Below are 27571 nucleotides of genomic sequence, written 5' to 3' on the forward strand. Positions count from 1 at the left end.
AACGGCGGCAGCACTGGGCACCGGCCACAGGGCTGGGGAGGGGCTGCTTTTCTCCACGCCAGGAAAGAGCCTGGGGAAAAGCTGAGCACAGGGTGGGGGAGGAAGCAGCCCTTCCCCTGCCCTGTGGCTGGTGCTCCCTGCAGCAGCTGCTCACAGCCCACGGGGCTGTCTGGAGCAGGCACAGGCAGCCCCACATGGGCTGTGAGCAGCTGTAGTGCGGGGCACCAGCCACGGGGTGGGCAAGGGGCTGCTTTCCCCCCCCGCCGCGCTCAGCTTTTCCCCGGTCCACTTTTCCCTGGGCTCCTTCCCTGCCCAGGGTCCTCCCCTGCCCTTCCCCCCCACTTTCCCCCTTACCTGCAGTTCTGGCCGGGGCAGCCATGTGCTCCCAGGCCAGAAGTCCCTGCTGGGGCTTCCAGCTGAGGGGGGGGGGGGGGGCCGGGGAGGCCCCGCCGTTGCACTGGGGCTTTCCCTGGGTCCTACTGCCCTTGGTTCCTGTCATTTTTTACAGGAACCAGGGGCAGGTAAATATTATTTTTAAAAATTTTTAGGGGCTCTGTGGGCCAAATAAAATGGCCTCATGGGCTGTATTTTGCCCACCCCTGGTGTAGGGGCATGGAAAGCCTGCCTCAATGATGATTCATAGATTGTTAGGGGCTGGAAGGGACCTCCCAAGATCATCAGGTCCAGCCCCCCATACTAGGCAGGAAAGACAACTGGGGTCAGGTGACCCCAGCGAGGTGACCGTCTAGTCTCCTCTTGAAGATTTCCAGGGTAGGGGATTGTACCATCTTTGCAGGCAGTTTATTCCACAGTCTAGACACCCTGACTGTGAAGAAGTTTTTCCTAGAGTTGAGCCTAAAGCGGTCTTCTAGGAGTTTGTGGCCATTACTCCTGGTTTTCCCCAAGGGTGCCCTGGTGAACAGTTGTTCACTGAGCTCTTGATGTATTCCCCGATGTAGCGGTAAGCTGCTACCAAGTCCCCTCTTAGCCTTCTCTTTTTTAGGCTGAAGAGGCTCACGTCCCTCAGCCTCTCCTTGTATGGCTTGTCTTGCAAGTCCCTGGTCATATGGGTGGCTCTTCTCTGGACTCTCTCAAGTTTTTCCACATACTTGTTGAAGCGCAGTGCCCAGAACTGGATGCAGTACTCCAGCTGCGGCCTCACCAGTGCTGAGTACAGTGAAAGAATCATGTCCTTGGTTTTGCTTGAGATGCATTGATTGATGCATGCTAGAGTATTGCTTGCCCTGCTGGCTATAGCATTGCACTGATGGCTCATGTTCATACTGTGGTCGATTATTACCCCCAGGTCCCTTTCTGTCATGGTGCTGGTCAGATTGGTGCCACCTAACCTGTAGGTATGTTGGGGATTTGTTTCCCTTAGATGGAGCACTTTACACTTCTCAGTGTTGAACTTTATCTAATTCCGGTCTGCCTAGCTTGCCAGCCTGTCCAAGTCGGTCTGAATCTGCAACCTATCTTCAGGCGTGACCATGCTCCCCCATAACTTGGCATTGTCCACACCTGGCCAGTAAGCTCTTCACCCCCACATGCAAAGATAAAGATGTTGAAAAGCACTGGACCAAGTACGGACCGTGAGGGACACCACTGGCCACTTCTTGCCAGGACAACACAGATCGGTTCATAAGAACTCTTTGGGTCCTACCTCAAAGACAGTTTCCTACCCACTTAACCATCGAGCAGTTAAGTCCACAATCTTCCACCATTCCCATGAGGATCTCATGGGATACCAAATCAAAGGCCTTTTGGAAGTCTAGGTATATAATGTCGGCATCCTCTCCCTTGTCCAGGTGGTGAGATACCTGGTCGTAGAAGATGAACCACCAAAAGCCACCCAGCCCACATTAGACCAGAGCCAGGCCATTCGATTCTATGGCTTATTAAAGGTCATAGCTCTGGCTAGCTGCGAAGTTGTAGACCACAGGCACATCAGCCTCTGCCTGGCTTCCCCCCGTCCTACCCCCTTTTACCGCTCTAACAGGGATCCCCCTCTTCTTCCCTCACTTCTCCCACAGCACGGACCCCAGCCAGCATCTGATCATGGTCACCACTCCCATGATCGCTAATGCTGAGAGGTGTCTGTGTGTGTGTCTCTAGTTTCACTGGAACAAAGGCAGACACAACAGTGTCCACTTAGGGCTTTTTGGAATTAATCAGCATGTCAGCTGGTAACGTCTCTCTGTTCTTCTTTATAAATGCCTTGGAAAAAGCTGTTTAGGAGAGCTTGAACTAATGAGAGAGAGACCTTTAGTTTTTTTGATGGACTGATAAAAGCTTTGTATTCTGATAAGCTCCCTGCTGGCTTGCTTCAAAGGCTGCAATCTGACAGTGTTCAAGAGGGGACAGAGAGAGGCACTACCATACCTAGACTCCTGACAGTCATGGGTGAACTTTTAGTATCGGGCCCCCTTTGTCAGAGATAATGATAATAATAATAATCGGACAATGGAAACAAAATAACCATTTTGGGCTCCCTTTCTGTCCAGTCCCCAGACAGCTGCCTGGTTCACCATGCCCGTGTCTGGCTCTGGAGAGAGGTGTGAGAAATGACCTGGTTAACAATGTGTGGGACAAGTGAGTGCCATCAGTTTGCTGCAGACACTGTGAAGAAGTAAGAAGGGAGATTGAAAAGCTCAGTATCACCAGATACATGCACTCCACACAAGTAGTCTTGCCTCCCTTTTCCCCCCTCCACTTTGCCTCAGAGTGCTAGCTGGGGGCTGGCAACACTCCTGCCCCTTGAGCAGTGAGTGGGGAGAAAAGCCTGGTGAAGGCTGCTTCCCTCTCCCTTTCCAGGCACACCCTGGCTGGGGACTGTGCAGGGCAGGGAGGGGATTTAAATCCTTCCCTAATCATAGCATCCTGCCAGGGCCTGGCTATACAACCCCCTGCTCCCCAGCTCAGCACTGTGGAAGGGAAGGGAGGGCTTCCTTTAGCACCCCCTGGCTTCTAGCCTGAGCCACTGCAGGCATGTGTCTCTATTTCCTGAATCAAAAGTGAATGTCTATCCACTTGCCAATTGGTTCAATCTCTGCTGGCTAGACTAACCTGCAAAAATTGAATCAATTCAGGCTTGGGCTTTTTCAATGTCTGTCCCTAGCCAAAGAGACTCAAAGACAGAACTGTTTCTAGATACCTTGTGGAATTTTCAGACCTGATTTTCAGAGATCCTGGGTACCAACAGTTCCCATTGACTTCCAAGTGGATTTTGGCAACTCAGCACATTTTGAAATTTAGGTTGGTAGATTTTTTTTATCATCATCTGTTAGCCTGGGGTTCTTGGGCAGTGAGACAAAAGGCACTTTGCATTCAATTTCTATAATGTCCTCAGGGATTTATGATCTTTTAAAATATAGATAACATGCATAAAGCTTAGCACAGTACTGGGAGGCTAACGGGGGGCGGGGGTGGGATTGAAGTCAGTGTATTTATAAATTGGGAAAATTTAGGCTCCAAGCTTGTTAGTTATGATGCATTAACTTGTTTAAAATAAAGTCAAGCACTTTATTTGCACAGAAGGCTTGAGTGAAGTTAAATGGTAGGATGTCAAGATATCTGTCAGTCCAAAATAGTGAAGTGGAGAAGGAATTTGAAAGAGATAAATTGCTCCACTTTTCCTACCTTCTCACTATTTTTCACCTCCCAGCAACTCACTGCTGCCTTCCCACATGCCCTAGAGATGCCAGCTTCCTGCTCCTTGGCTGCTGGAACCATGATACTATTACATACTACAGTGCCTCAGTTTTTCCAGACTCTTCCCTATACTTTTGGTTGTATAGGGAAGAGTCAGCAGGGTCACTTACATAGGAGCTAGCTTTTTACAGGGCAGATACCTGGGGACTGTTAAAAAGGTTTGTTCAAGAGTTTACAGTTTTGATGAATTGTAGAGGAATGGCATGGATTGATAAGGTCATTGACTCTGTGATTAGATACATCCTCCCTATAACAGCAGTTCTTTGTGTCTGTTCTGCTTTTGGCAAAGTTTTTCAGCTGTTTGCGCACAACAAAGCCCACAGTCTTTTCTAGCAGGGGCCTTATAACTTGAAACAAAAGTCACCGTTATTCCACCTAAGCTCAGGAAGTCAAAGTAGGACCTCTAACAATTTTGTTACACTCAGAAGACATCCAGATTGTTAGTGATTTTTATTAATGCCTATGAAGCTAAATCACTATGGAAAGATGGGGGTTTTTTTTAAGTCTGACCATATAAGAATTTCATATACATCAGGTATAATGAGAAAAATCTGTTTTTGCAGCTTGAATTCTGGAGCATTGTTAGTAAGGTTCATTTGTGTGGCCTTGAAAGGAAATATCTTCCATCAGTGACTCTAGCAGAGCATCATCAGTTTCAACTGTTGGTAAGTGCATAACCAAGAAATGACAGAAGAGTAATTACTGTCCTGGACCCAAATCTGTTGAAGAACCTGGACTGTTGCAAGGCTTCGCACTCACACTGGTCTCTTTAGTTCATTAAAAGTATGTCACATTTATGAACCAAAACTGATGAAACCAAGCAATGATCCTTTAAAAAAAATCACTTACGATTCTCTGCATCTGTTACTGCATCTATTTGCCTGAGCTGCATATAAATCTGTCTGCTACTTCTAGTCTGATTTGGAGCCCAACAAAGCCAAGAGAAATATTTCCATTAATTTTTGTGAGGTTTATATCAGGTTGTTGGGCCCCTGTGTTAGCAGAGTGATCAAACAAATTAGAATTTGTCTAATTCCATTGACAAATCTGGGACCAGACTGCATATTGCTGAAAATACAAGGGCCTAATTCTTTTCTAATTTTCCATTAGAAAATTTGCTGCCTTTCCCAAAAAACCCTAGTCTCTCTTTGGCAGTGCTCATAAGGCATTTTTTAGCATTTTTAGATTCAAGGCAACTCTTGTTAGGTTCAGTACCCCGCTTGCAAAATGCCAACTCTTAGCTTTCATTCATTTTTTCACTATGGAAAAATAATAGAGCAATTCTTCTAATTCAAAGAACGCAAAGACCACAACAGGTCAGAATGTTTTTGACATTATGGATTCCTATTTGAAATCCCTAGTTTTATCTTGTGAATTGCACATAGGTGTTTGCAGACCTAACAATGCTAATATCATACAGTACACAGCTACACCCTTAAAAGAATCTCACAGTACCCCAGGGTGCCATGGTACCCTGATTGAGAATCATTCCCCTATGGGTTCTCTCTTCAACTCCCCAAAGGCTTTTCCTGACCTTTCTTTGGATGTTGGCCCACATGGGTGACTGCTGCCACCTTAGTCATGGGGGGCACATGCCTCCCCAGCGACCAGTCAACAACTGGTGGGGGGGTTCCCCCACGACCAATCTCACTGGCCAAAGGGGAGGTGTCCCTTTGTAGCAAAACTTACCAACCGATGAGCAGCTGCGGTGCTCCTGGAAGTGGCCGTGGCTTACATCCAGCTCTCACTCCCTGGCTGGTGCTCGCAGGGGGGGCACCGGTGCTCCTGCCTGCCCATTGCCTAAGTGGGGAGCATGGCCAGTCGGGGGGTGCATCAGCACTCTCAGGGGGTGCATGTGCATTCCCATGTACCCCCTACGTATCGCCACTGTTGGCCCATGTCTCCTGTGACTCTCAGTACTGAGCCTTCCAGAGTTCTCATCAGCTTCTCAAGGCTGTTGATCTTTTTCCTACCCTCTCTCCTCACCTCCTTCTCTCCTGCTCATGTCTTGGTGAGGTAGATTGACTATTCCAGTTTATTTGATAGACTTACCTACAAACTTTACAGAAATAAAATAATAAATTGTGATTGTGGATGACCAGCATTAGCTTTTCCCTTGTAGATGCACGGATGTCTTTAATAAAAAGAAAAAATGGTTCAATTAATTTTCTGTATGTATGGACAGCTGGAGTGTAAAAACCTGCTCTGCACTCTTTTCACATCTCTTACTGAACATTAGTACTGGGAGGTTTCTTGTTAAAAGGTTTCCTTATTAATAAGCTCAGGCAGCTCCAATCACTGTTTTGAGCCACTCTGTAGTGCCAACCAATATGAAAGATAATTAATCAGAAAGTCTTGTGCAATACTGAAAGCGGTGGTGGCAATATTAGCAGACATTAAAATGCCCATTAATGTCCTTTCTGTCAGGGCCAGTTATTCAGCCCTACCTTTGTCATCACTATAGATAGAGGACACAGTGACGTCATCACAGTAGACAGAGGACTGAGTGACTCAGAGGGATGTTGATTAGAAGCATGACGGGGAGACTCAGAGTGTTTGTCTTAGACAACCAATACTTCTGAAAGCAAATATGGTCAGTGATTTGACCATACATGGTTGTCATGACGATTGGAACTATCTGATAAACCCATTTTTTGTAGGGAACAGTAACACTTAGTCTGCAGGCCTTTATGGAAAAGAATCTAAAGAGACTTAGAAGGCCACTTACTTCAATGAAGTAAGGTACAGTTACCTTTAGAACTGTGCACTTATGAACCATCTTGGATATGGTAGATAAAACTATACGCTGGCCAAGTCTACATGTGTGGCAGACTGCGCAGTTGTTACTGTGCAGTCATTTTGTACTTTCATAAGTACTAAAGTACTTGTGTAAGCATTAAATAACTGCAGTACCTGGTGTTACTGCACAGTACAGTTGCCGCAGGGTTTTTGCCCAATGCTACTGTGCAGTACCATCACTGCACGGTTAGTGCCTGACAATGCTACTGCATGGTAGCAATGAGCTACAGCACAATAGCTCATTGCTACTGCACTGGAGTGTCTCATATAGACGCACCCACTGGGTCCACTCATGCATGAATCTTAGCCTTCATTGTTGTTACCCACAGTGCTTACAATAAAGGCACCTGTAAATCTTTGAAGGATCAGGGCCTACTCTCTGTGTTCATACAACATGAGGAAAAAAAATGCTGGTCTGTTTTCAAGCCTAATGTTGGAATTTCAGTTTCCAGATCAAATGAAAAATAGTATATTTGTACCCACGTATGTAGATAGATAAATATATTAAAACAAAATGGCATTGAGTACCTATATCATACGTAAATAACTGTTGAACGATAGAAGATAGACATAAAGACACTTTCCACTGTTTCATTTATCTTTGTAATTGTGAATAAAACTGATGTCTGTCTTGCCAAGAATTGCTGTTTACCAGTCCTTCCCAACCCATGTTGATGTAGTTTTAGACATAGGAAGGGCAGCAAAGAAAATTTTGGAAGGCAAGAGACTTTCACAACTGTTTTAAAACGAAGTTATGTATTCGATTTTTATTTTAGTTAGGCTTTCTAATGTTTTATTATCCAAAATCGGCTGCAACACAAATTACCAGTAATACTGAAAGTCTCTTGTGTCTTTCATGTTGAGTTACCATTCCTATTTCACAAATTATCATTATTTGGCTGTCCAAACAGTGGTTTTTTCATTCACTATTTTTTTTTCATTTTTACCTTCTCTCTTGCCTTTTCACTTTCTAAATACCAGTATAAAGATTTAGTTTAATGTTTTCACATGTAGTGCTTAAGGCACAGTACTACAATCCATAGTAAGGTGCTCAATTAAAAGGTCCTAAATTCATTCTTGATGGCAACAAGGGTCTCATGCCAACTGGTATATTCCTGATAGTTACTGCTCCTAGAATAAGATGAATGTACACATTTTAGCTTTCCTTAAAAACAAAACAAAATATAACATAATAGAGGAGACTAGCTAGAAAACATGAAATTTCAGGGGTCAAATAGCAGAAAGGAAATAGACTCTTGAGTTTCAATTTTTTTCTTTCAATTTTATGGGTTTTGATCAACTTTTAAGACTTTTAAATGTTTGGAGCTGGCAATACTGTAACTTTCAGAGACACTGAACTCCCACATCAATAAATTGAAATCGTAGGAAATCAGCACCTTCTAAGGACAGAAGTTACACAAAGACCAATTTAAGTGATCAGAAACTGGTTTAAACCTGTAACAGAGCAGAAGCTTAGTGCACATAAACCGCTTTCAAAGTGGCCAAAACCAGTTTAAGATAAACCTGGTTGGATGTAGTCACATATACTTAACTGATTTAAGTTAAATTGGCTTATAGAACTTCTGTTCCAGATCCCCTCCCAATTCACGTTAACTCACACTTCCCCAGCATCCCAGGATGCTTTGCAATCCTGGGCTGTGCTATACTGTCTGCTCCAGCAGAACAGTGTCTGCCCTGTCCCTCTGCTTGCTAGATGGAGCAATATCGAAGAGAAGGGGGTGAGGAGGAAAACCCTAGCACTGGACCCCAGCTGGGGTCTGTCTAGCAGGGAGGAGGGAAGCCTTCAGAGGCTTCCCCCCCTCCCTGCCCCCGCTCAAGTGGAGGGGCAGGGCATGGTCAAACCCTGCCTCAGCCTGGCCAGCTGAGTGTGATGGAGGGGAGTGGCGGGGTTTAAATTCCCACCCTGGCCTGCGTGGACTCCAGCCTGGGTCTGCCTGATGGGGTTGGCAGGGAAGCCCTTAGACGCTTTTCCTTCCTCCCTGCTTGAGCAAAGGGAGGCCCTGGCTCAGCCAGATGAATATGACAGGAGTGGGATTTAAACCCTCACTGTGGCCCACACCAACCCCAGTCTGCCTGGTAGGGGCTTCCCCACTCGCACCCCGCTCAAGTGGGGGGAGGGGGGACATGGCCAGGCCCTAATCTGGCCCGGCTGCTTAAGTAACAGAGGGATCAGCGGGTAGGGCCAATTTCTGGCCTGGGCCACTGCAGGCATGTTGCTGCCCTTCTGGAATCAAAAGTCAATGTCTGTTCACTTGCTTATCGCTTCAATCTATGCAATTTAGACTAACCTACAAAGATTGAATTGATTCAGCCTCAGACTTTTTGAGTGTCTGTATTTAGCCCTTGAGAAAAGTTTTCTAAGTAACTAAACATGCCTTTTGTGCCATTTGTCCTAAATTTTGCTTTGTAGTTATCTGTTGGCCAGATTCTGCTTCTGAATAAATATGTAGTTCCCTCTGACTTCAACAGGAGCTTTGCAGGACTTGTATATTTTGGTTCTTTCATTTAAGATAAAATTTGAATATAAATACACACACACTCTCTCCCTCCCTCCTAAGATGTCTAATAAATTCCAACTTTCTAAGTATTAAAGAAATAATGTATTTTCTAATATAAAAAGCTATTGTCCTAAATATTCTTTAAATCTCTTTGATACATCATTAAGATGCACTGAAATTATTAATTATGCAGGTGCTCATTTTCATTATACAAGTCAGCATCTTCAAACAATTTTCTGCTCCCCCGTTATGGAACGTTTAGAGCTAATGCTGTACATCAATGTAGAGAGAATTCTTTTAAGTACAAGCAGTTTGCCATCCTTTCAGTCCAACAGTAAAGCTAAGTTTGAAATTAACTAATTCATAAACAATAACTAAATCATAAAAGCTTGTGTGGTGTTTTTACTATTTTCTTACTACTGCATTGTTTTAATGCTGGTAGCTGACCTATGCTGTATAGAGAAAGTGAGCATTTGTAGAATTTGAACGAAAAGCCAAACAAAGCTTACTTTCTTAATTTTGAACATTTTGTTGCTAGCTATACCCTTCAGAGACTACCAGTAAACACTGATAACATTTTAGCATTTTTAAAGCTGAAAATTTTAAAGTACACTGTATTTTCTCTCATATAGCATGTCCTGGAATATAAGCTGGACCTCGCTTTGAAAGAATGAAGAAAAAAATATTGTTCAGAGTTATGGGTGTACAGAGCAGGTTCAAAGCCTAGTCTTCAGCTGACTCTCCCTCCCTTTCCTGCTTAATTAAAGCTGGAACCATAGCGTTGCTGAAGACTGATCTCTGTGAGCGGATCTATCATTCTGAAAAGAGCATAAGAGGCTTCAAGGCTGCAAAACAGTGGGAGAGAGAGAGAGAGAGACAGAGAGAGATTAGGAGCAGGTAGCAAACAGACAATTGCCAAGGTTAGCTTGATTAGTGGACCATGAAAACTATTAAAAGAAGAGATGATCATTAACCCCTCTGAGTAAAGAACAATGAGCCATTACGTCAGTCGACTCCCTCAGCTGCTTGACTAGTAATGCAACAGCTGCTTCATTGTGGAGCAGGACTCAATGCAAGGTGCTTCCATTTTGGTCAGAAAATCAGCTTCCTTGCTTAGGTGCATGTTGTATTGGGGAAAATACAAGATTTGTCTAAAGTGTTTTAACTAATCCTAATCTTTTAAAAACAACAACAATAAGAAAAAGAAAAGTCTGAAATGGTTTAAAGATAATAGTACGAGTAGGGCAAGTATGATGATAAATAGCTTTTTGTGTTGTGCATTAACACAGGTATAAATAATACTGATTTGGGCCTTTGTGCTTCAGTAAGCAATGCTGTAGCTTACAATGAATAAAATTACCCTGTTTTTTAAGAACAGTTTACACTTGAATTCTGGAGACTGGTTAGGGAGCATGTTTTTAGGGTATAAACTAAGGGCTGTTTTCTGAAGTAGTACACAAGTACTTGCTACTGACAGGAGTTACAAAGCTTTGTAACTGCATTCTGTAATTTATATTTAGTATAAATTGTTAATGTGAACTTGGCTTAAAAAACTTTTTGTGTGTGGTTCCTCTGATGGCCATTATTTAGATCATGTAAACAAAGGTTTTGAGAATTCTGAGTGTACATATTTCCCATCTTCAACTTCATGAGCCAGCAAATGAGCAAGATGAAGAATTCCTGTATGCGTACATCCACACAAGTAGTGGCATACCTAGACTCCTGGTGGCCCCAGGCAAACTTTTAGTATCAGGCTCCCCTTTGCCAGAGATAAGGATTTTTTTTGTTACAAAAGTCTTTATCACATCTGTGGTATCGATATCTTTAAATAGTTTGTTTTCAATTGATAACATTGCCAGTCCCGTATATGCGCAATATTACAACTTTTTCTTGCAACTGTAATTTTTTTAGACCCCCTTTCTGTCTGGGCCCCAGACAGCTGCCCGGTTCACCCATGCCTATGTCCGGGTCTGCACACAAATATAGATTGGGCAGGCATGGGGATAGGGAGCCAGTTTCTGACCAGCTAGGGCACTATAGCATTAGAGTCTTTGGAGCTTAGGAACAATACTTCAACCAGCACTGTTTAATTTGCAAGAGCTCACACTGAGGGATATGTGGGCTACCATGACTTCCAATCTCTCCTTTGCTAACCTACGATTGTTAGTTGAACAGGGAATAAATATGTGATAAGATGTTGCTAAATATTGCAGCCTGAGATAAATCTTAAGTCTTATTTATGTGGCTGTGTAACTGAAGAATATTTGCTCTGCTCCTCTTCAGAGGTGGCTGCATTTCATTTGAGGGTGAAATTATCCCTGTGTATAGGTTGGGTGCCCTTTAAAGTCTTGGATGTATTTTGGGATCCTCCAACATGAAATCTGCTGCATAAATGCCAGAAATTCTTTTTCATTCTCTTCCATTCTCTTTTCCAGTCTCAACTTGTTGTGAAATGGAAAACAGTATGATATTTTTATAATTAGGAGCTTTCTTCTTGGCTTATAGGGTGTGAGGACTGTGGCAAAAACCTTATAGGAGAATGCAAACTCCATGGACCACTCATCAGGGTTAAAGACAGGGTTATTCCTAGCCGTGCCCGCCTTACCCTACCTCACTACCTCACTTTACAAGTGCTGGAGCTGCGAGCTGAGAACCAACAGAGTAAGTATTTTAGCTCTTATAGGTACAGTCTTGAGGAGGGACAAGAGTATTAATACTGGTTTGTAGCTTAGAGGTGGTCTTTGCTTTAGGTAGTTGTACACAGCCTATCTTTTTGGATGAGTATGATTAAGGTCGGAAACCCAGCTATTGATGGGGGGGGGGCGCTTGGCTCTCCATGAATTTCCACACAGAGATTGATGGCAGAATGCCACCATGAACTTGAATGCCATATACACTAACAGCATGAGACTGATTTGCTTTGTTGAGCAAATGTCATTATAAATATCTGACTAGAAGTATCCAAAATCAATAGCGATGCAGTATTACTGATAGGTTTTTTCAATTGACTGTGGTGGAGGTATGCAAAGAGAGTGTTCAACAGAAACATATAAACAAAGCAGTAATTAAATTTCCCCCCTTTCCCCCCTCCTCCAAAAAAGGTCAGGAAGCCTGTAAGATTTTGTCCAATTCACAGTTTCAGCATTTCTGATCGGTACTATAGACAGAATGGTTTCTTTCAGGCAGCAGGATAATGTGTAGTCCCCAGACTTGGACATTGTTAATTTGTAGATATTTCCATTATGTTTTGTAAATCTAATTATAGATAGCTTTGTAATAATAAAATAAGGTCTTCTGTGCTATCATCAACATTCATGGAGAGGAATAATGGACATTGTAAAATAGTTTACTTTGGGATGGGTTTGGATTTTTTGACAAAACTGTACAAAGCAATATGTCACACATGCAAGGGGAAATGCTGTTTATCAGCAGATAAGTATCAGCAGGTTTGAGGGTTGCATACACATATCTCACTTTTTAATTTTCTCTTAAGGGAAAAGAGTGCAATCCATTGTGACTTGGGTGATTTTCTAAACATTATTCAATGAATCAAAGTCCTATTTTTAAAAGGGATTCCAGGTTCTTGTACATTTTAAGGTTTTTACCTAGTAGAACAATTTTCCTGATGTGTTGCTCAGCTGTAGTGTAGGACAGTGGTGCTCAGCTCTTTTGACCCTATGAACCAGATGAGTGGCGTGAAGTTGGTTTGCAAGCCAGTTCTGTTGTACAGGGCCAATCTATGGGCTCAGTCTGTTTCACAGGGCTGATTCTCAGGTCCAGTCTGGTGTGGGGAGTTGTATTATCTGGCCTGCAGGGCAATTAACGCTGCCACTGCTTGCTGCACCACCAAATTTCTAGACCCATGGGAGCCCTGCAGGCTGGATATCACTGGTCTGTGGGCTGGATCCAGCATATGGGTCATATCTTGGTCACTCCTCATTTAGAAGAGTTCATTTTGTCTGTCGTTTTTTTGGCTGGTTCTTTTCCCTCAGTTATAAATATTTAGGAAATAGTTAATGATATGTGTATTCATCTTAGATTGGTCTCACTTTTATTCACAGTCCTGGGAGTGTTTGCTAAGAAAGTCATACAGAAGAGAACACAATTTGGTCCATATGTTGGCAAACTGTCTACAAAACTGACCCACTATGATGACAGCAGGCTAGTTCTGCAGGTAACCAACTCCGGTTGGGCTGGGTCTTGGAGGATTTGCTTTATGGGGCTTCAGGGTATTACAAGAGAGCTTCGACGTATTTCTGCTTATTTATAAGGATCATGAGCATCTTTCTTTTTCCCGTGTATGTTCCTGATGTAAGACTTTGATGTTAACATGTGATAAGAGCACCTCTGCCAAAGTTTCTTAACTTTCAGGTCAAATTGTTCCATTTGTTTTTTCATTTAACAATACATAACCTGATTAAAATATCACACACTGAGCACATCTACACATGTGCTTAAATGTGCATTAGCCTATTTTAATGCACATTAAATAAAGTGTCACAAAAAAGTGCGCTTTCACCAGTGTGCATTAAAATAGGCTAATGCGCCTTTTTCTAGTACCTCACAATAGAAGGCACCTATACATGAGTGAAGAGGCTGCTTAATATTAGAAAGTTGTCCCATGGGGTAGAGGAGCACAGGTAAAGCTTTGGTAAAGTCTATGCGTTGATACGTTTGGTAACCTTAAAGGAGGGGAAAAATACTTAAAACAACTCTCTCACCAAACAAATGAAGCTCGATGCACTGAATCAACATTAATGGCACAGATAGCAAAGCGGTCAATATGGGGACTTATAAAAATATAATCACAAGAGATATATTTGACATACTGCTTCTTGTTTATCTTGTATATTGAGATTGCAACTTAGTAAGGTACTATATCTTTCTACATATTTGTATAATGCCCAACGATTCTGATTGGGGCCTTTGGGCACTACTGTGGTGCAAATAATATTTAGCTTGTATATATACCTGTATGGAATTCCTCACCCAGGGAACCCAGGTGTCATCCAGCCTCTGGGCCATGATGTCTAGGTCTAGTTATAGGAGACCTTGGCGTGGCCTGTAGAAGCTGATGCCTTCTGGGGTTATTAGTGGCCAAAAGGAACCAAACACAAATAAAATAACACCAGCTCATGGTAGGATTCTCTTCCCTTTGGGGTGTTCCATGGTAGTCCATGGTCGGACTGTCTTCCTTTTATGGAGCCCATGATAATAGACCTGGTAGACTCTACCCCTGCATCCCTTCTCTGGCACACTTAGGTGGGACCAGGGCTCAGAGCCAGCTGAACCAGGGGTAGAGCAGAGTGCTGTGAGGTACTGGAGGTGTTTAGGGAACCTCCCACCCCATTATACTTTTCAAAGTATCCCATTTTAAGACTAAGGAAATATGGTTTGCCTAGACCAATATCAGCCATCACCTGAGAAGTTTCTGCCTTCAGTAAGCTCTTCTCCAGGAGTCAAGAACTGACAGTCTGTCTTCTTCTCTGCACTGCCACAAACGTGGTTATCTTTTTTTACCTTTGTAAACTCCTCACTCCCAATCCATCATCTCTTATGGATTGCACAGGATGGGGCTGAGGAAGGTCATGGCAGTGTGCTGACTACTGTGGGGTTTTCCATTACAGTAACCCTTTTGTATTTTAGTCTGACCATAGAGATGTATTTCACCATCTAGCAATATGTAAGTACACCCTCTCATATAAACTGAAAGTGCCACTGACCTTGATTTCATTCTGGATTACACCACATTTACTGCTAATATAATGTAGGAAATGGATGAATTAACACAGGATACCCACTGCCTGCTGCTTGATAACCCATAGCCAGGCAACACAGCCTCAGAAGCAAGCAGTATTAGCTGATACAATCCATTCCTTCTGACACCTGTTGCTAGTGGAAATCTCTTCAAACAAGTTATGCACAGAATTAACCTCCCAGTGGGACACTTATGGGAAGCTGACATTGCAAACAGCACCTGCTTTTCATTAGGGTGAATTTTCTTCCACCTCCCCTTCTTTCTGCACTTACATGAAATATAACATGTATTCCAGCATGGATGAATCAACCCATTTATTTTCTTTCTCTTAGCTATCTTTTAAGCAAGTTATATTCCCCATCATGGTCTCCTCTCAGTACTTCCCATGGTTTTAATTAGCATATAGGTATATCCTAAAGGCATAGCTCTTACTCATCTATGAGTTACTTCCCCAGATGCAGAGAATGGGAGCAGATTTTTATCTGAATTTCTTACAGCACAGCAAAAGGAACTTTGTTTTCTGTCTTCTAGAATCCTGAGTGTGTAACTGAGTACAGGATTTCTCCAGAAAAAAATATGTATTTTCATCACAAACTTAGCAAGCTTAGGCAACAATTTCTTAATAGGCAAGGAAATGTCACGTAACTGCTTCATAACTTTTTGTGAGCTTTCAAATGATTAATGCAATAGTTCTCAACCTTTTTAGATTCAGGGCACTCCTTGGATAATTCCAGCTCTTATTTTTCACTCATGTGACTAAAGAAAAACAAAAGCAACTTTTCTGTTCCAAAGAACTGAGAAAGACCACAACAGGTCAGAATGTTTTTAACACTATGGATTCTATTTGAAATCTCTGAGTTTATCTTGTGAATCATGTTTGCATACCTAATGGTGTTAATGTTGTGTGGCAACCTGTGACACCCCGGAAAGGATCTCAAGGCACCCCAGGGTGCTGCAGCACTCTGGTTGAGAATCACTGGGTTAATGGAACAGATGAATGGAATATCTGTATGAAGTGTTAGCATACTCACCATGGATGTGCAGCTTCAGCTGAGTAATGCATCTTTCAGTGTGTGTCACTGATGAGTGGCATGCTGGCAGCAGATCTAAGACCTCCTTTCCAGCACATTCCTTCTCTTTTTCCATTTAAAAGGAATCTAGAGGGAATAAAGTGAAGTGAAGAGAACGGCAAGATTATTCATTAGTACTTACCTCCTTTTAGGAATTCAACACATGGTCAGTCAAGAGGATGTTCAAATGTCATTTTAGTGGGACTTGACTTTGCCAGATTTTTCATATCAATGACAATATTGTTCCATGCAGAATACAGTTTTAACACGGCATTAAAAGTGGAGAGATCAAGCACTCAGGAAGCACATTAAGGTTCAAAATTCATCTTTCTGCCTACTTGTTTGTGCTTAAACCTTAAAATACTATCTTTTTATATTACAGATACTACAATAACAATATCATAGATGTTGTCAAATGTAACCTGGAATTCTGTATTCCAAGCAAATATCAGCAGTTGTTTTAGTAGCTAAGTGCTTTAGAAATTACTCATTCTCAACCTTTATTAGTAAGCTCAACAAGAATAATCTATTTTGTAACAGCTGTTATTTTTCAGAGCATATTAGCAAGAAAAAGTGGATTCTATGATTAAAAAAACAAACCCCAAAACAAAACAAAAAGCCCCACAGAAATACAAAGGTTCGTATGTTCTTTTCTAGGGGTCTGCTATAACTATCCTTTTTCCTACTTTCCAATCTCCTTTCTTTAGGTATTGAAAGATGGAGGAAAGTACTTTCTGGACACTCCCAATGAAGACTGTGGAAACTGGATGATGTTTGTTCGGTTGGCTCGGAACCAAGAAGAACAGACTCTCGTAGCCTACCAGCACCGTGGAGAAGTCTACTTCACAACCATTAAGGTAGCTGTTGCCGCACCACTTCACATGACTCGCATTCAAATAATTTGCAAAGATTCAGGAGAAAATTAACTTGCCTTATCACAATTGAGAGGCCAGTTATATTTATTTATCTGACCTATATTACATACACCAGTGGTACTCAACCTTTTCAGGGTGAGGGCACCTCTCCACCACTTTTTTGAATGTGGTGACATTCCCAGTTCAGAGCCACTGATAGTGCTGCCTCAACTGAACTCAGTGCTTCTCATCTGGGTTATGCTGCCTCCCAGTGGAAGTGTCCCACATGCCTGCTGCATGACCAGCCCAGGAAGGGCTGTGGCATGTGGGGAAGGGCCAGCCCAGGAAGGGCTCCTGACTGCATTTTGACTCTGATCAACCTAAAACAGGCAGGGGCTGGCTGGTGTTGTGCATACCTTCCTGGTCTGGACCTCCCTCTGCCCTGCCCTTGCTCCTACTAGAAAGAGGCACATGGGTGGAACTGTCCTGCACACCTCTGTTTCTAGAAAGGGTGCTCGAGGGATGAACCAGGGAGGGTCACAGCAGCAGCCTGCTCCTGCTTGCTTTAGGCTGATCAGAGACCCCTAATACAGCAGGTGTGTGCATGGCAGTTTTACCTGCCTGTGTTGTGGCACCTCTGAGGGGTCCTTGTGGCACTCTGGGATGCTGTAGCACCAGTTGAGAACCACTGACATACACCCTTTCCTAATCACATAATCCACACTAAAGTATGTGCTATCTGGGCTTTCTTACCACAGCTAGTGCCATGGAACTTGGTGAGTGGGATAAGAAAGAAAATGATAGAGCAGAGAGTGATAAAACCATCATTTGCAAATAACATAGATGGTGACTGTAGTTTAAACATGAATGTCATGAGAAGTCTTTTGTTCTTAAACCCTTAATGAGTCATGATGCACTTGCTGTGGCAGCATTGCATATAGAAAGCCTTTTTTCTGAAAACAGCCAAAGAATTCCTCTCTTTTTAGAGGCTAATTACTGAGCAACTTTGAAGGTTCCTTGAAAAGAACTGTCCTGTTGTTCTACCTACCAGTAAAAAGTGATTTTACTGGAACTACAGACTTGCCTTGTAGTATTACACAGTATTGTGATATTATTGAAAAATGATCAGTTTATGCAATATTTTTAGGATTTTGTTTTCCTCCTGAGAAAAGCTGTGAATTACAAGTCACAGTATAATATAGGTACTTGCTTCTTGAGTTTTGTTGGTGATTTGAATACTCTGAAATTGGCCCAAAGGTTGTCAGCCATAGCTTTTACTTTACTCTGAAACTGTCCTTGCAATGTAGTCTCTTTTTTCTTTAACAAAGCTGAAGATTTTCTAGTAATACAATAAACAAAATGTATGGATCTTGGTTTTTCTTTTTTAATTAACAACCATTAATTTCTGCACAACATTGATAGCTACGTTAAAAATTACTGAAAGAATACAGAGTCTAAAGGAAAGACCATGGGAGCATAGGCTAAGAACTTATCAATGTCTATTCCCAGCTTTGCCACAGATGTTCTGTGTGGCACAAGGAAAATCATTTAATTGCTTTACTCTCTTTTCATCTGAACAGTGATAGCAATACTGCAATGCAGCACTGTGAAGATGAGTTAGTTAATGGTTTTAAAATGCTTTGAATAAAGTCCTAACATAGCTTTAAATATTACTAGAATATAAAGAATAGATGATTGTGATGACATGCTTTTACACTATGTCTTATAGTAGCTCTGTATCCAGAAGTCTGATAAAATCAACAGCATTTGTGATTTTATACAAGTGATGTTATATGGTCACATATGCATGTTTTTGTATCTATACCTTTATCATTACTCATAATGTTAAAATTATTTGGAAAGTCTTAACAAGTCCTTTTCTTTGAAGATTGTTGTGACAAGGAACTTAGCTTTTATTTTCCTGTATAATTTAAATACTACAGGTCAAATCCTGCATTGGTGCAAATGAGCAGTTTTATTAATTTCCATGAAGCTTTTGTTTGTCTTTACTAATAGTGTTTGTCTTTGAACATCCAATGTGAGGAATACATTAGAGAGAGTACTGTGGTTTTACCAACATGATTATAATATCACTCATTGCATTGTGAAAATGTGTTGAATTTGGCTTGAGGGCAAGCAAAAAACTTCAATTAATTGAATCTGCTGAAGTGAGCTAATAAGTGTGCTCCAGCAGTCTCTGCGTCTTGTGTTTTCAGTGTCCCTGTGCTTCAAAATGGCAGTGGGGTTGCTTTAATTAAAGCTTATTGAATGAACCACTCTAATTAAAACCCCCTCGGAGCATGTGCAAAGATGCCCATATGACTAAAATCCCAAGAATGCATATTTTAAAAGTAAAACGTCGAGCAGAATTATATGCACAAAGCAAGGCAGAGTGCTCATTCAGAAATGTATGATCTTTCATAGGCAACAACTTACTTTGTCAGATGCTACAAATGGACTTGCAGAGAACAGCAGTACCAAACAGAAAGGAATAAAATAACTGAAATCCGAAGGATAAAGGAAAGATGGATGAAAGAATAGGGAAGTGGCGGCATTGTAGAATTATGAGGGAGTAAGAATCACCCATACCCCAAATCTCTTTGACCACTGTGGTATTATTGTAGTATCTATTTGTCCAGCTCTGATGCTAGGTAATAACTGCATTGTAAAGATTCATATGCTGTATCGTAAGCTGCAGCATTTTGCCTTTTATACTAATGTTTCTTCCACATTAGCAATGATCTACTTCAACAAAGTCAGTTAAGAGTAAAATAAAGGTATGGTATAGAGTTGCAGCGTAGCTGTAGCCAGTGACACTCTTGGGTGCAGACTACCATATTTTCTCACATATAATCCATAGCTTTTTCCCTAAAACCAGCTAGGAAAAATTGGGGTACATATTATAGGCGATGAAAGTTCCCCATGGGTCTGGAAACTGGATGCAGTGGGGGCTAGAACAGCGTTAACTGCCATGCTTCTGGGAGCCATAGCAATTAATGCTACCACCACTCCTGCCCTCACCTTCCCTCACTGCCAGCAAATTTCTGGACACATAGGGAGTCCCTCTCCTCAACTGCGCACCAGATTGGGATCCAGCACATAGCCCCAGTATCAGCGTGCCAGATCAGTCCCTGGCATGTGGCCTCAGTCGCTGACATGCTGGATTGGGCCCACTGTGGTGCCAGCTCAAGCATGCTGGGCCCTGGTGCATGACCCCAAGCTCTGGTGCACAGCCCCCAACCCCAGATCTCTGTCACTTACCTTTTACTTACCCTAAGGTAAGATTTTTTTTTCCCTTCTTGGGGCCATCCAAAAATAGAATATGAAAAAATAAGGTAGGATAATGGCTTACTTGTGAAATTTTGGAAAGGAAAAAAAAATCTTGACTCCCAAAGCTACCTCTCTTCCTTGGTTTTATACGTTCAGGAAGTTCTTAGCCAGATAATATCTTTTCCTATATATCTCCATTTATTTTTTTGGTTTTCTCTGTCATTGGTTATACATATTATGAAATAATCCTGGTATTTACCTTGGCTTTATTCTCAGTGACCTTTGTTTGTATTTCTTCCTTCCTGTCTTTAGGAATTGTAAAAACAACAACCTTTTGATTTTCAAGTCATGTTAAGTAGTAATTCTCAAAACAACTGAATCCTGAGATTAAGCTATCAACCATCTAATTAGCTATAAAGGAAAGATCTGTAAAGATAAACAAAATACTATCTGTTTTGAATAAGGTATGATAGTTTTCTATCAAAACAGCAATGATTCATGTAAACACTGGGAGTTTTCTTTCATTTACAGCCAATTGAACCCCATACAGAATTAAAAGTGTGGTATGCAGCAGATTATGCCAAATTTATGGAAGCTTCTGCAGTTGTCATTAAAGAAGAATCTGATATCTATACTTTACCACCAGTTTCAACAATAGTAAGTATCCTAAACTATATTCAAGGCAACACTGGGCTTACATTCTAAAATCTGCTCATTTGCTTTGTAGTCAGCTTACACGATAATGGCAGTTTGAAACGAGGATGATAGATTATTTGGCTAACATTGAGAAAAAACAATTTGAATCAAATAGCAAAGGAAAGGTGCCACTTGCAGGTGTATTGTTAGTCATATGCTCTGTTTGTAACCTAGTGGCATCTGATGCAGTGGTGCCACGTTAATGGAAGGCTTTGGAAAGACTGACAGGCTGACATTTATTCTTAGAAGCCCTAGCACTCTAGTGCTTATAGTTCTCCTGTCACCCACTGTCCAGTGCTCTGTGTTCTCCCCTCAAGCCTAGCTAGGCTGTTTCAGCTTCATCTGTGTAGTGGTTCTTCTACTGTAATATTATTTTTCTCTTTGCCTGTGTCATCATAGAAGAGTGATGCTCAACCTTCCAGCCCTGTGGGCTGGATGAATGGTGGTGTGGGGTGGGACTGACCTGTATACTTGATCCAGCTTGGGGTGAGTGTGGGGTTGGTCTGCAGGTGTGACCCAGCATGCTGATCCAGCCTTATGCACAAGTTCTGGCTATAAAGCGACCCTGTGTATTGACCTAGCCCCATGTGCTAGATCCAGCCATGAAACAACCCGATAGCTGACTGACCATGGACCAATCCTGCATTCCAGCAGGATCCAGCACAAAGATTTGTGCCATCCAGATCCACGGCTCTGGAAGCCACAGCAAGTAACGCTGTCACTGCTTCCCTGTCGCCACATTTTCAGACCTGTGGGGAGCCCCTGTGGGCCAGATGATACAGGCCCATGCACCAAATTCAGTCTGCAGCCTGGGGGTTAAGCACCACTGGCATAGATGGACACAATGCTGTGCTGTGCTGTTGGTAGAACTATATATCTGGCCTCAGAGTTTGTAGAGCTTCAGTATCAGAGAACATTCTCCTAAAATTACGTATAAAGCTTGACTCATGCCTAACAGTAGAACTGTGACTAGCACTTTCATAACAGGAGCAAATATAGAGACATTGGACGCATCTATACTTATTGCTCCTCAGTTTATTGCTTCCAGGAGCTCCCAGGTGCACCATTTACACATGCATCCAGACTGCAGCACATTGAGTTGGGCCACAGCAGACCTAACTGGCTGGGGCATGAGGGTCCTTCAATATGGGGCTAGCTGGCAGGCAGCCCCCATGCCCCAGCCAGTCAGGTTGGTTTACACATGTGAAGCTGCATACAAAAAAACCCTCTGCAGCAGGGTAGTACTTGTATTTACAAATACTACCCTGATGCAGGGTTCATTAGCTTTGTGCACCCTAATAGGGGCACACATGTAGATGCTGAGATGTTTACTGCTCAGTTAATTAGTCAGCTGTGCAGTGAATGCTTCATGTAGATGTGCCCGCTGAAATTCATTTTGTAGAGAAAAAGTAAAGGTGAAGTGCTCGAAAAGTTAGCATAGCAGTCAAAACTAAAGATATGAAATAAGCATCAGCATTAAGCCAGTTATTTACTCTTGTGCTTGTAGACTGCTAAGGCCCCTGCCATTCAGGTAAGGGTGTGCTAGGAGCTGATGCATCATCCACGCAACTACCCCTTCTGCCATGCCACACATGTATGGCAGGAGGGGTGATTGTGGGATCCAGCTGACCACAGCTGACAGAACTCCCAGCCACAGGGGAGCACCTGGCTACATGCTCAATTAATTAATGGTGTGATGGGAAGGAGCCTCAAAGTTATTACACATCTTTTATGGAATAACTTTGAAGCATATTCCTTGTTTTATCACGCCATTAATTGATTGATTGAATGTGTAGTGGGGTCACAGTTAAAGAACTGATTAATTGGTGCTCTCACATCTTAAGTGTAATGTGTGGCAAGGGCTTATGACCACTACATTTCCAGCTGAATAGCAATCTGGTGACACAGTTTAAATACATGTCACTAAGGGCACTGAGAGATCTTGAGGATACCAAAAAGAAGTCAGGTATGTTGAGAAGAATGTGACCTTTCCCTTGACAGTGGTTAATATGAAGGAACTGTTTTTGTTGTTTTTGTTGCAGAGAGATTCTGCAGACCCTTGGATATGCTCCAGTTGTAGTCACGTTTTTGGGACTTTTGCTCTGTTGGAATCTCACCAGTGCATCAATAAAGACCGAGCCCTTACTCCCAGCTTCAGACCACCAAATAAGTTGGGACCTGTAAAAACCAAGAGCAAGCCCAAAGAGAAACTGAGAGGAACTGCCTTGGGCAAAAGCACTGTCCAGTGCTACGGGGCCATTTCCTGTTCCCCTGGTGCAAAGCTTAGCTGCACCAGCTCAGGAAGTATTTGCAATCCCATTGCAAGGTTTGTGCCGAAATGGAGAAGTGGCCAGTCTTCACTGATGAAGGGAAGAGAAATGAAGCAGCCAGACAGTTTCCACTGCCAACTCTGTGGAAAGAGATTTGATTCAGTTGAAAAGCTCACAATCCACACTTACAACCACACAGGGGAGCGTCCCTACAAGTGTACACATCAAGGATGCACAAAAGCTTTCCTTTCCAAATATAAACTAATAAGGTACAACTCCTCGAGGCACCAGCCATCTTTTCTGGTGGGTGTGTGTGGGGAGGTGAAGTGATGTCTTTTTGTTAGGAGGTATGAATGACAATTATTCCCTAACATCCATCTTTCCTATTTGTTTGCTTTAGCTGCTAGACCTTGCTTCCTTTACTTGCAATCAGAGTAGCTATTCAAAGTGTTTTTCCTTTGTAATTCCACACCAGACAATAAGAAACATTTAGTTGCTATTTAACAGAATCTGGCCTTTCAAAAGCTTTTACCATGGAGGGTGCTAGTATGTCTGCAGGGTTTTGAAGCTATATCCCACTTCTGCACTTAAGTTCTGTAAACTTAATAACATTTATTATCCTTCTGTCTTAGGCACTCAGCCACCCACTCTCCACAGAAATCTCACCAATGTGGTTACTGTGAAAAGACCTTTCACAGAAAAGACCATTTGAAAAATCACCTTCAGACTCATGACCCCAACAAAATGGCCTTCAGGTGTGAAGAGTGTGGAAAGAAATACAATACTAAGCTGGGTTACAAGCGACACCAGGCTCTTCATGCAGCCACCAATGGGGATCTTACCTGCAGGGTGTGCTCCCAAGACTTTGGAGGAACTGAACTATTGTTGGAACATCTCAAAACTCATGCAGGGAAGCCAGCCAGCAGCACCAAGGAAAAGAAACATAAGTGCGATCACTGTGAGCGCCGTTTCTACACTCGTAAAGATGTGCGGCGTCACATGGTTGTTCACACAGGCTGCAAGGACTTCTTGTGCCAGTTTTGTGCTCAGAGGTTTGGGCGCAAGGACCATTTGACTCGCCACACCAAGAAGACCCATCCACAAGAGCTGCTGAAGAGCAGGTTGCAGAATGGTGACTTGCTGGGTCTCTTTGACCCTCTTTCCCCATTCAGACTAAAGGAAGAAGACAGTGAACTCCCCTCTTTTCCTGATAGGGTTTCAACACAACATGGGATTCTGAGCAGTTCAGAAGCAGGCTACAGTAGTCCACATACTCACTGTCAACAAGCCCTACAAAGTACACATTCCCTTGAATGTCCTCCTCACATGCCAAGAATGGGCTGTGTAGATGCCCTGTCAGCTGTTCATTCCACACCCTCTCCACCGTCTGTTCCTACCAGCCAGAACTTTCATCAGCCCAATAAATATGAACCAAGTTCTACCTCATTCACATCAGTACCCCTCAAGAATCTACCCAGCAAAGTGGATGTTAAAAATTATAGTGTGAACCTGCTTGAAGATCTCCCTTTACCAGAACCTCATTCACCTCACAAAATCAATTTAGAGACTTCCTCAGGGCCCCTCGGTGATGTTGGCAAGTACACACTGCCCAAGGAGACTGAGACAACCATTGAAACAATGAACATGTCCTCCATGGATCTCACTCATATACTGGGTTTCTGGCAACTCCCTCCAAGTGATAACCAGAATACTAGTGGGGACCTTACAGTGGCATTTGGTCAGGAGGAACCACCACATAGGTGCTGCCTTGGACAACTACAAGGTCCTCAGATAGCTACAGATGGTGCAGCTCTCAATCAGCTTCCTCATGTCCTTCGCTCTTTTCCATCCAGCACAAATTCTGTGACATTGCCTCATTTTCACCATGCATTCAAATAACTACCAGCTATTATTAAGACTCCTTTTTTTGCCTTAACTTTTTAGGGAGAGAAAAAAATCTTTTAAAAATCCATTAAAAACAATTTGGGAATAATCCTGACAGAAGCTTATTTTGCGTGATACTTACTCATTTTATAGTGTATGACAATAGCAAGAATGGCATGTTTTTCCTCTCCATACCCTATGTTTTTACATTTAAACCAAATAGCTGAATAAGTGATCTTCAATGGAAAAACAACTAGTTTCATGATAAGCACAAGAAATTCTGGCTGCTGTGATGGGATGGATAATTTAACCTTAATGAGTCATGAAGATGTTGCACAGATAACTTCAGAATTGGGAGACATGTTAAATTCTACATCAGAACATGTATAATTTTGGAGGGTCAAGTAGGTTTCTGTGTTGAGCACTTAATTAATGAACTTTTAAGTATGTTTAAGTTGCAATTCTGTCACTGAATTACTTTCTCTCGTTGTCTCACTTCTTTTTTAAAACAAAAGACAGATATTACTATGGCAATTAAATTGAACTAGATTTTGTTTTTTAAAGTGCACTTCAGCTGTATGTGCCTGCATATAGGAAGGTGGGTGCGTGTGTACCTGCATGCATGTGTGCATGTGGGCAGATCTGCATTTTCCCTGGGTTGGTAGCAGAAGAACAGCTGTCTTATATAAATGGCTTTTGCTAAAACAGAAGTAAATTGTCTAACACGTTAAGGCAGCATATTAATTTTAATTTAGAACTTGATCTGGCAAGATATGAGGCACCTTGGGCTGATGCCAAGAAAGCACTTCAACACATATGCACATACCTGCAGTCCCATTGGCTCAGCATCTTGCATATCTAAGGCTCAGTAAAGATCATGCGCCTCATCAAGCTAGGATTTGATTCATCTTTGACTGATGAAGTTAGTCTTTGTTTAGCCCAGGAAAGCAATTAATAATTTGTACAAGCTGCAGCATAAAAGTTCCCTGGCTGATAAACTGCATTAGCAATAACAGCTTGAGCTGACAGCCCTCCACATCAGGTATATTAACACATTATGAGGTTAGTTGCAGGTCTGCCTCTGAAGGATTGTAGAATCCAGTAGTCTACACAGTCTATCACTCACAGTCACAGATGGTGCCAAACACCACTGAAGTGTTCATGTCTATGTAGCAAGTATGATGATGTAAAAATCTTTTTATTATGGCTTCAGAATGGGAGCATTTAGTAAATTATATCTTTTTAAACCACAACAGAAGTAAAGGTATAAATAGACCTCAGCTTTGTGCCACCACAATTTTTATGGTGGCATAAAGTGAAAGCAAAGAGATGCCTATACCATTTATCCTACCATAAATCATAGAAAAAGTGTTGGAAGGGACCTCAGGAGGTCATTTAGTCTATCCCCCTGCTCAAAGCAGGACCAGCCCTAATTAGATCATCCCAGCCAAGGCTTTGTCTAGCCAGGTCTTAAAAACCTCTAATAGAGATTCCACCACCTCTCTGGGTAGCTGTTCCAGTGCTTTACTATTCTTCTAGTCAGAAAGTTGTTCCTCATATCAGACCTAAACTTCCCTTGCTACAACCTGAGACCTTTGCTCCTTGTTCAGTCCTCTGCTACCACTGAAAACAGTCTAGCTACATCCTCTTTGGAACCAGGTAGTTGAAGGCTGCTATTAAATCCACTTTCCGCGCCCCCCTCCCCACCCCCGCGCGCAAGTCTTCTCTTCTCTTCTCCAGACTAAATAAGCCCAATATCTTCAGCCTCTCCTCATAATTCATGCACCCCAATCCTCTAACCATTTTCATTGCCCTCTGCTGGTCTCTCTCCAACATGTCCACATCCTTTCCTTAGCAGAGGGCCCAAAACTGGACACAGTACTCTAGATGTGGCCTCAACAGTGCCAAAGAGGGAAATAATTACTTCCCTTGATCTGCTGGCAATGATCCTACTAATGCAGCCTAGTATGCTGCTAGCCTTCTTTACAAGGGCACACTATTGGCTCATACTCAGCTTACTGTCTGCTGTAACTCCCAGGTCCTTTTCTGCAGCTGCTGCTTAGCCAGTCAGTCCCCAGTCTGTCCCGGTGCATGGGATTGTTCTGTTCTAAGTGCAGGATTTTGCACTTGCCCTTACTGAACTTCATGAGATTTCTTTTAGGTCCAACCCTCCAGTTTGTCTAGGTCTCTCTGAACCCTAACCCTACCCTCCAGTTCTTCTACTACTGCACCCAACTCGATGTCATTTGCAAACTTGGTGAGGTTGCACTCCATCCCACCTTCCAGGTCATTGATGAAGATCTTGAACAAAACCAGCCCCTGAACCAACCCCGGGGCTCTCCACTTGATACTGGCTGCCAACTAGGCATTGAGCCATTGATTACTACACTTTGAGCCTGATGATCCAGCCAGTTTTCTATCCACCTTACAATCGATTCATTCAATCAACCCATACTTCCTTAGCTTACTTGTGAGAACGTTGTCGGTGACTGTATCTAAAGCCTTGCTGAAGTCAAGGTATGTCATGTCCACTGATCTCTCTGCATTCACAGTCAGTCATCTTATGGAAGGCAGTCAAGTTGGTCAGGCATGACTTGCCCTTGGTGAATCCATGGTGACTGTTCCCTTCTTCTCCCCTCAAGTGCTTAGAAATGAATTACTTCAGGATCGGCTCCATGATTTTTCCAGGAACTGAGGTGAGGCTGATTGGTCCTTAGCTCCTTGGCTCCTCTTTTCCTTT

The 27571-nt window shown here is 42.5% G+C and overlaps 1 protein-coding gene and 1 long non-coding RNA gene across 2 annotated transcripts in view; one reads left to right on the top strand and one right to left on the bottom strand.

Annotated features, from left to right (window-relative positions):
• The window catches only part of PLAGL1 (PLAG1 like zinc finger 1), an 85972-nt gene that overhangs the window by 51598 nt on the left and 6803 nt on the right, over positions 1-27571 (top strand). Inside the window, exons 3-8 of the mRNA XM_014520237.2 lie at positions 11535-11690; positions 13091-13203; positions 16565-16714; positions 20513-20638; positions 22720-23216; positions 23580-25235. Coding sequence (XP_014375723.2) covers positions 11535-11690; positions 13091-13203; positions 16565-16714; positions 20513-20638; positions 22720-23216; positions 23580-24846 — 2309 coding nt within the window. The 3' untranslated portion in view covers positions 24847-25235. The remainder of the gene's footprint in view (positions 1-11534; positions 11691-13090; positions 13204-16564; positions 16715-20512; positions 20639-22719; positions 23217-23579; positions 25236-27571) is intronic.
• The window catches only part of LOC112550403, a 15820-nt gene continuing 3968 nt past the window's right edge, over positions 15720-27571 (bottom strand). Inside the window, exon 3 of the long non-coding RNA XR_003094220.1 lies at positions 15720-15944. This is a non-coding gene — a long non-coding RNA (uncharacterized LOC112550403). The remainder of the gene's footprint in view (positions 15945-27571) is intronic.

Source organism: Alligator sinensis, unplaced genomic scaffold (genome assembly GCF_000455745.1).
Source record: "Alligator sinensis unplaced genomic scaffold, ASM45574v1 scaffold153_1, whole genome shotgun sequence".
NCBI classification, from domain to species: Eukaryota; Metazoa; Chordata; order Crocodylia; family Alligatoridae; genus Alligator; species Alligator sinensis.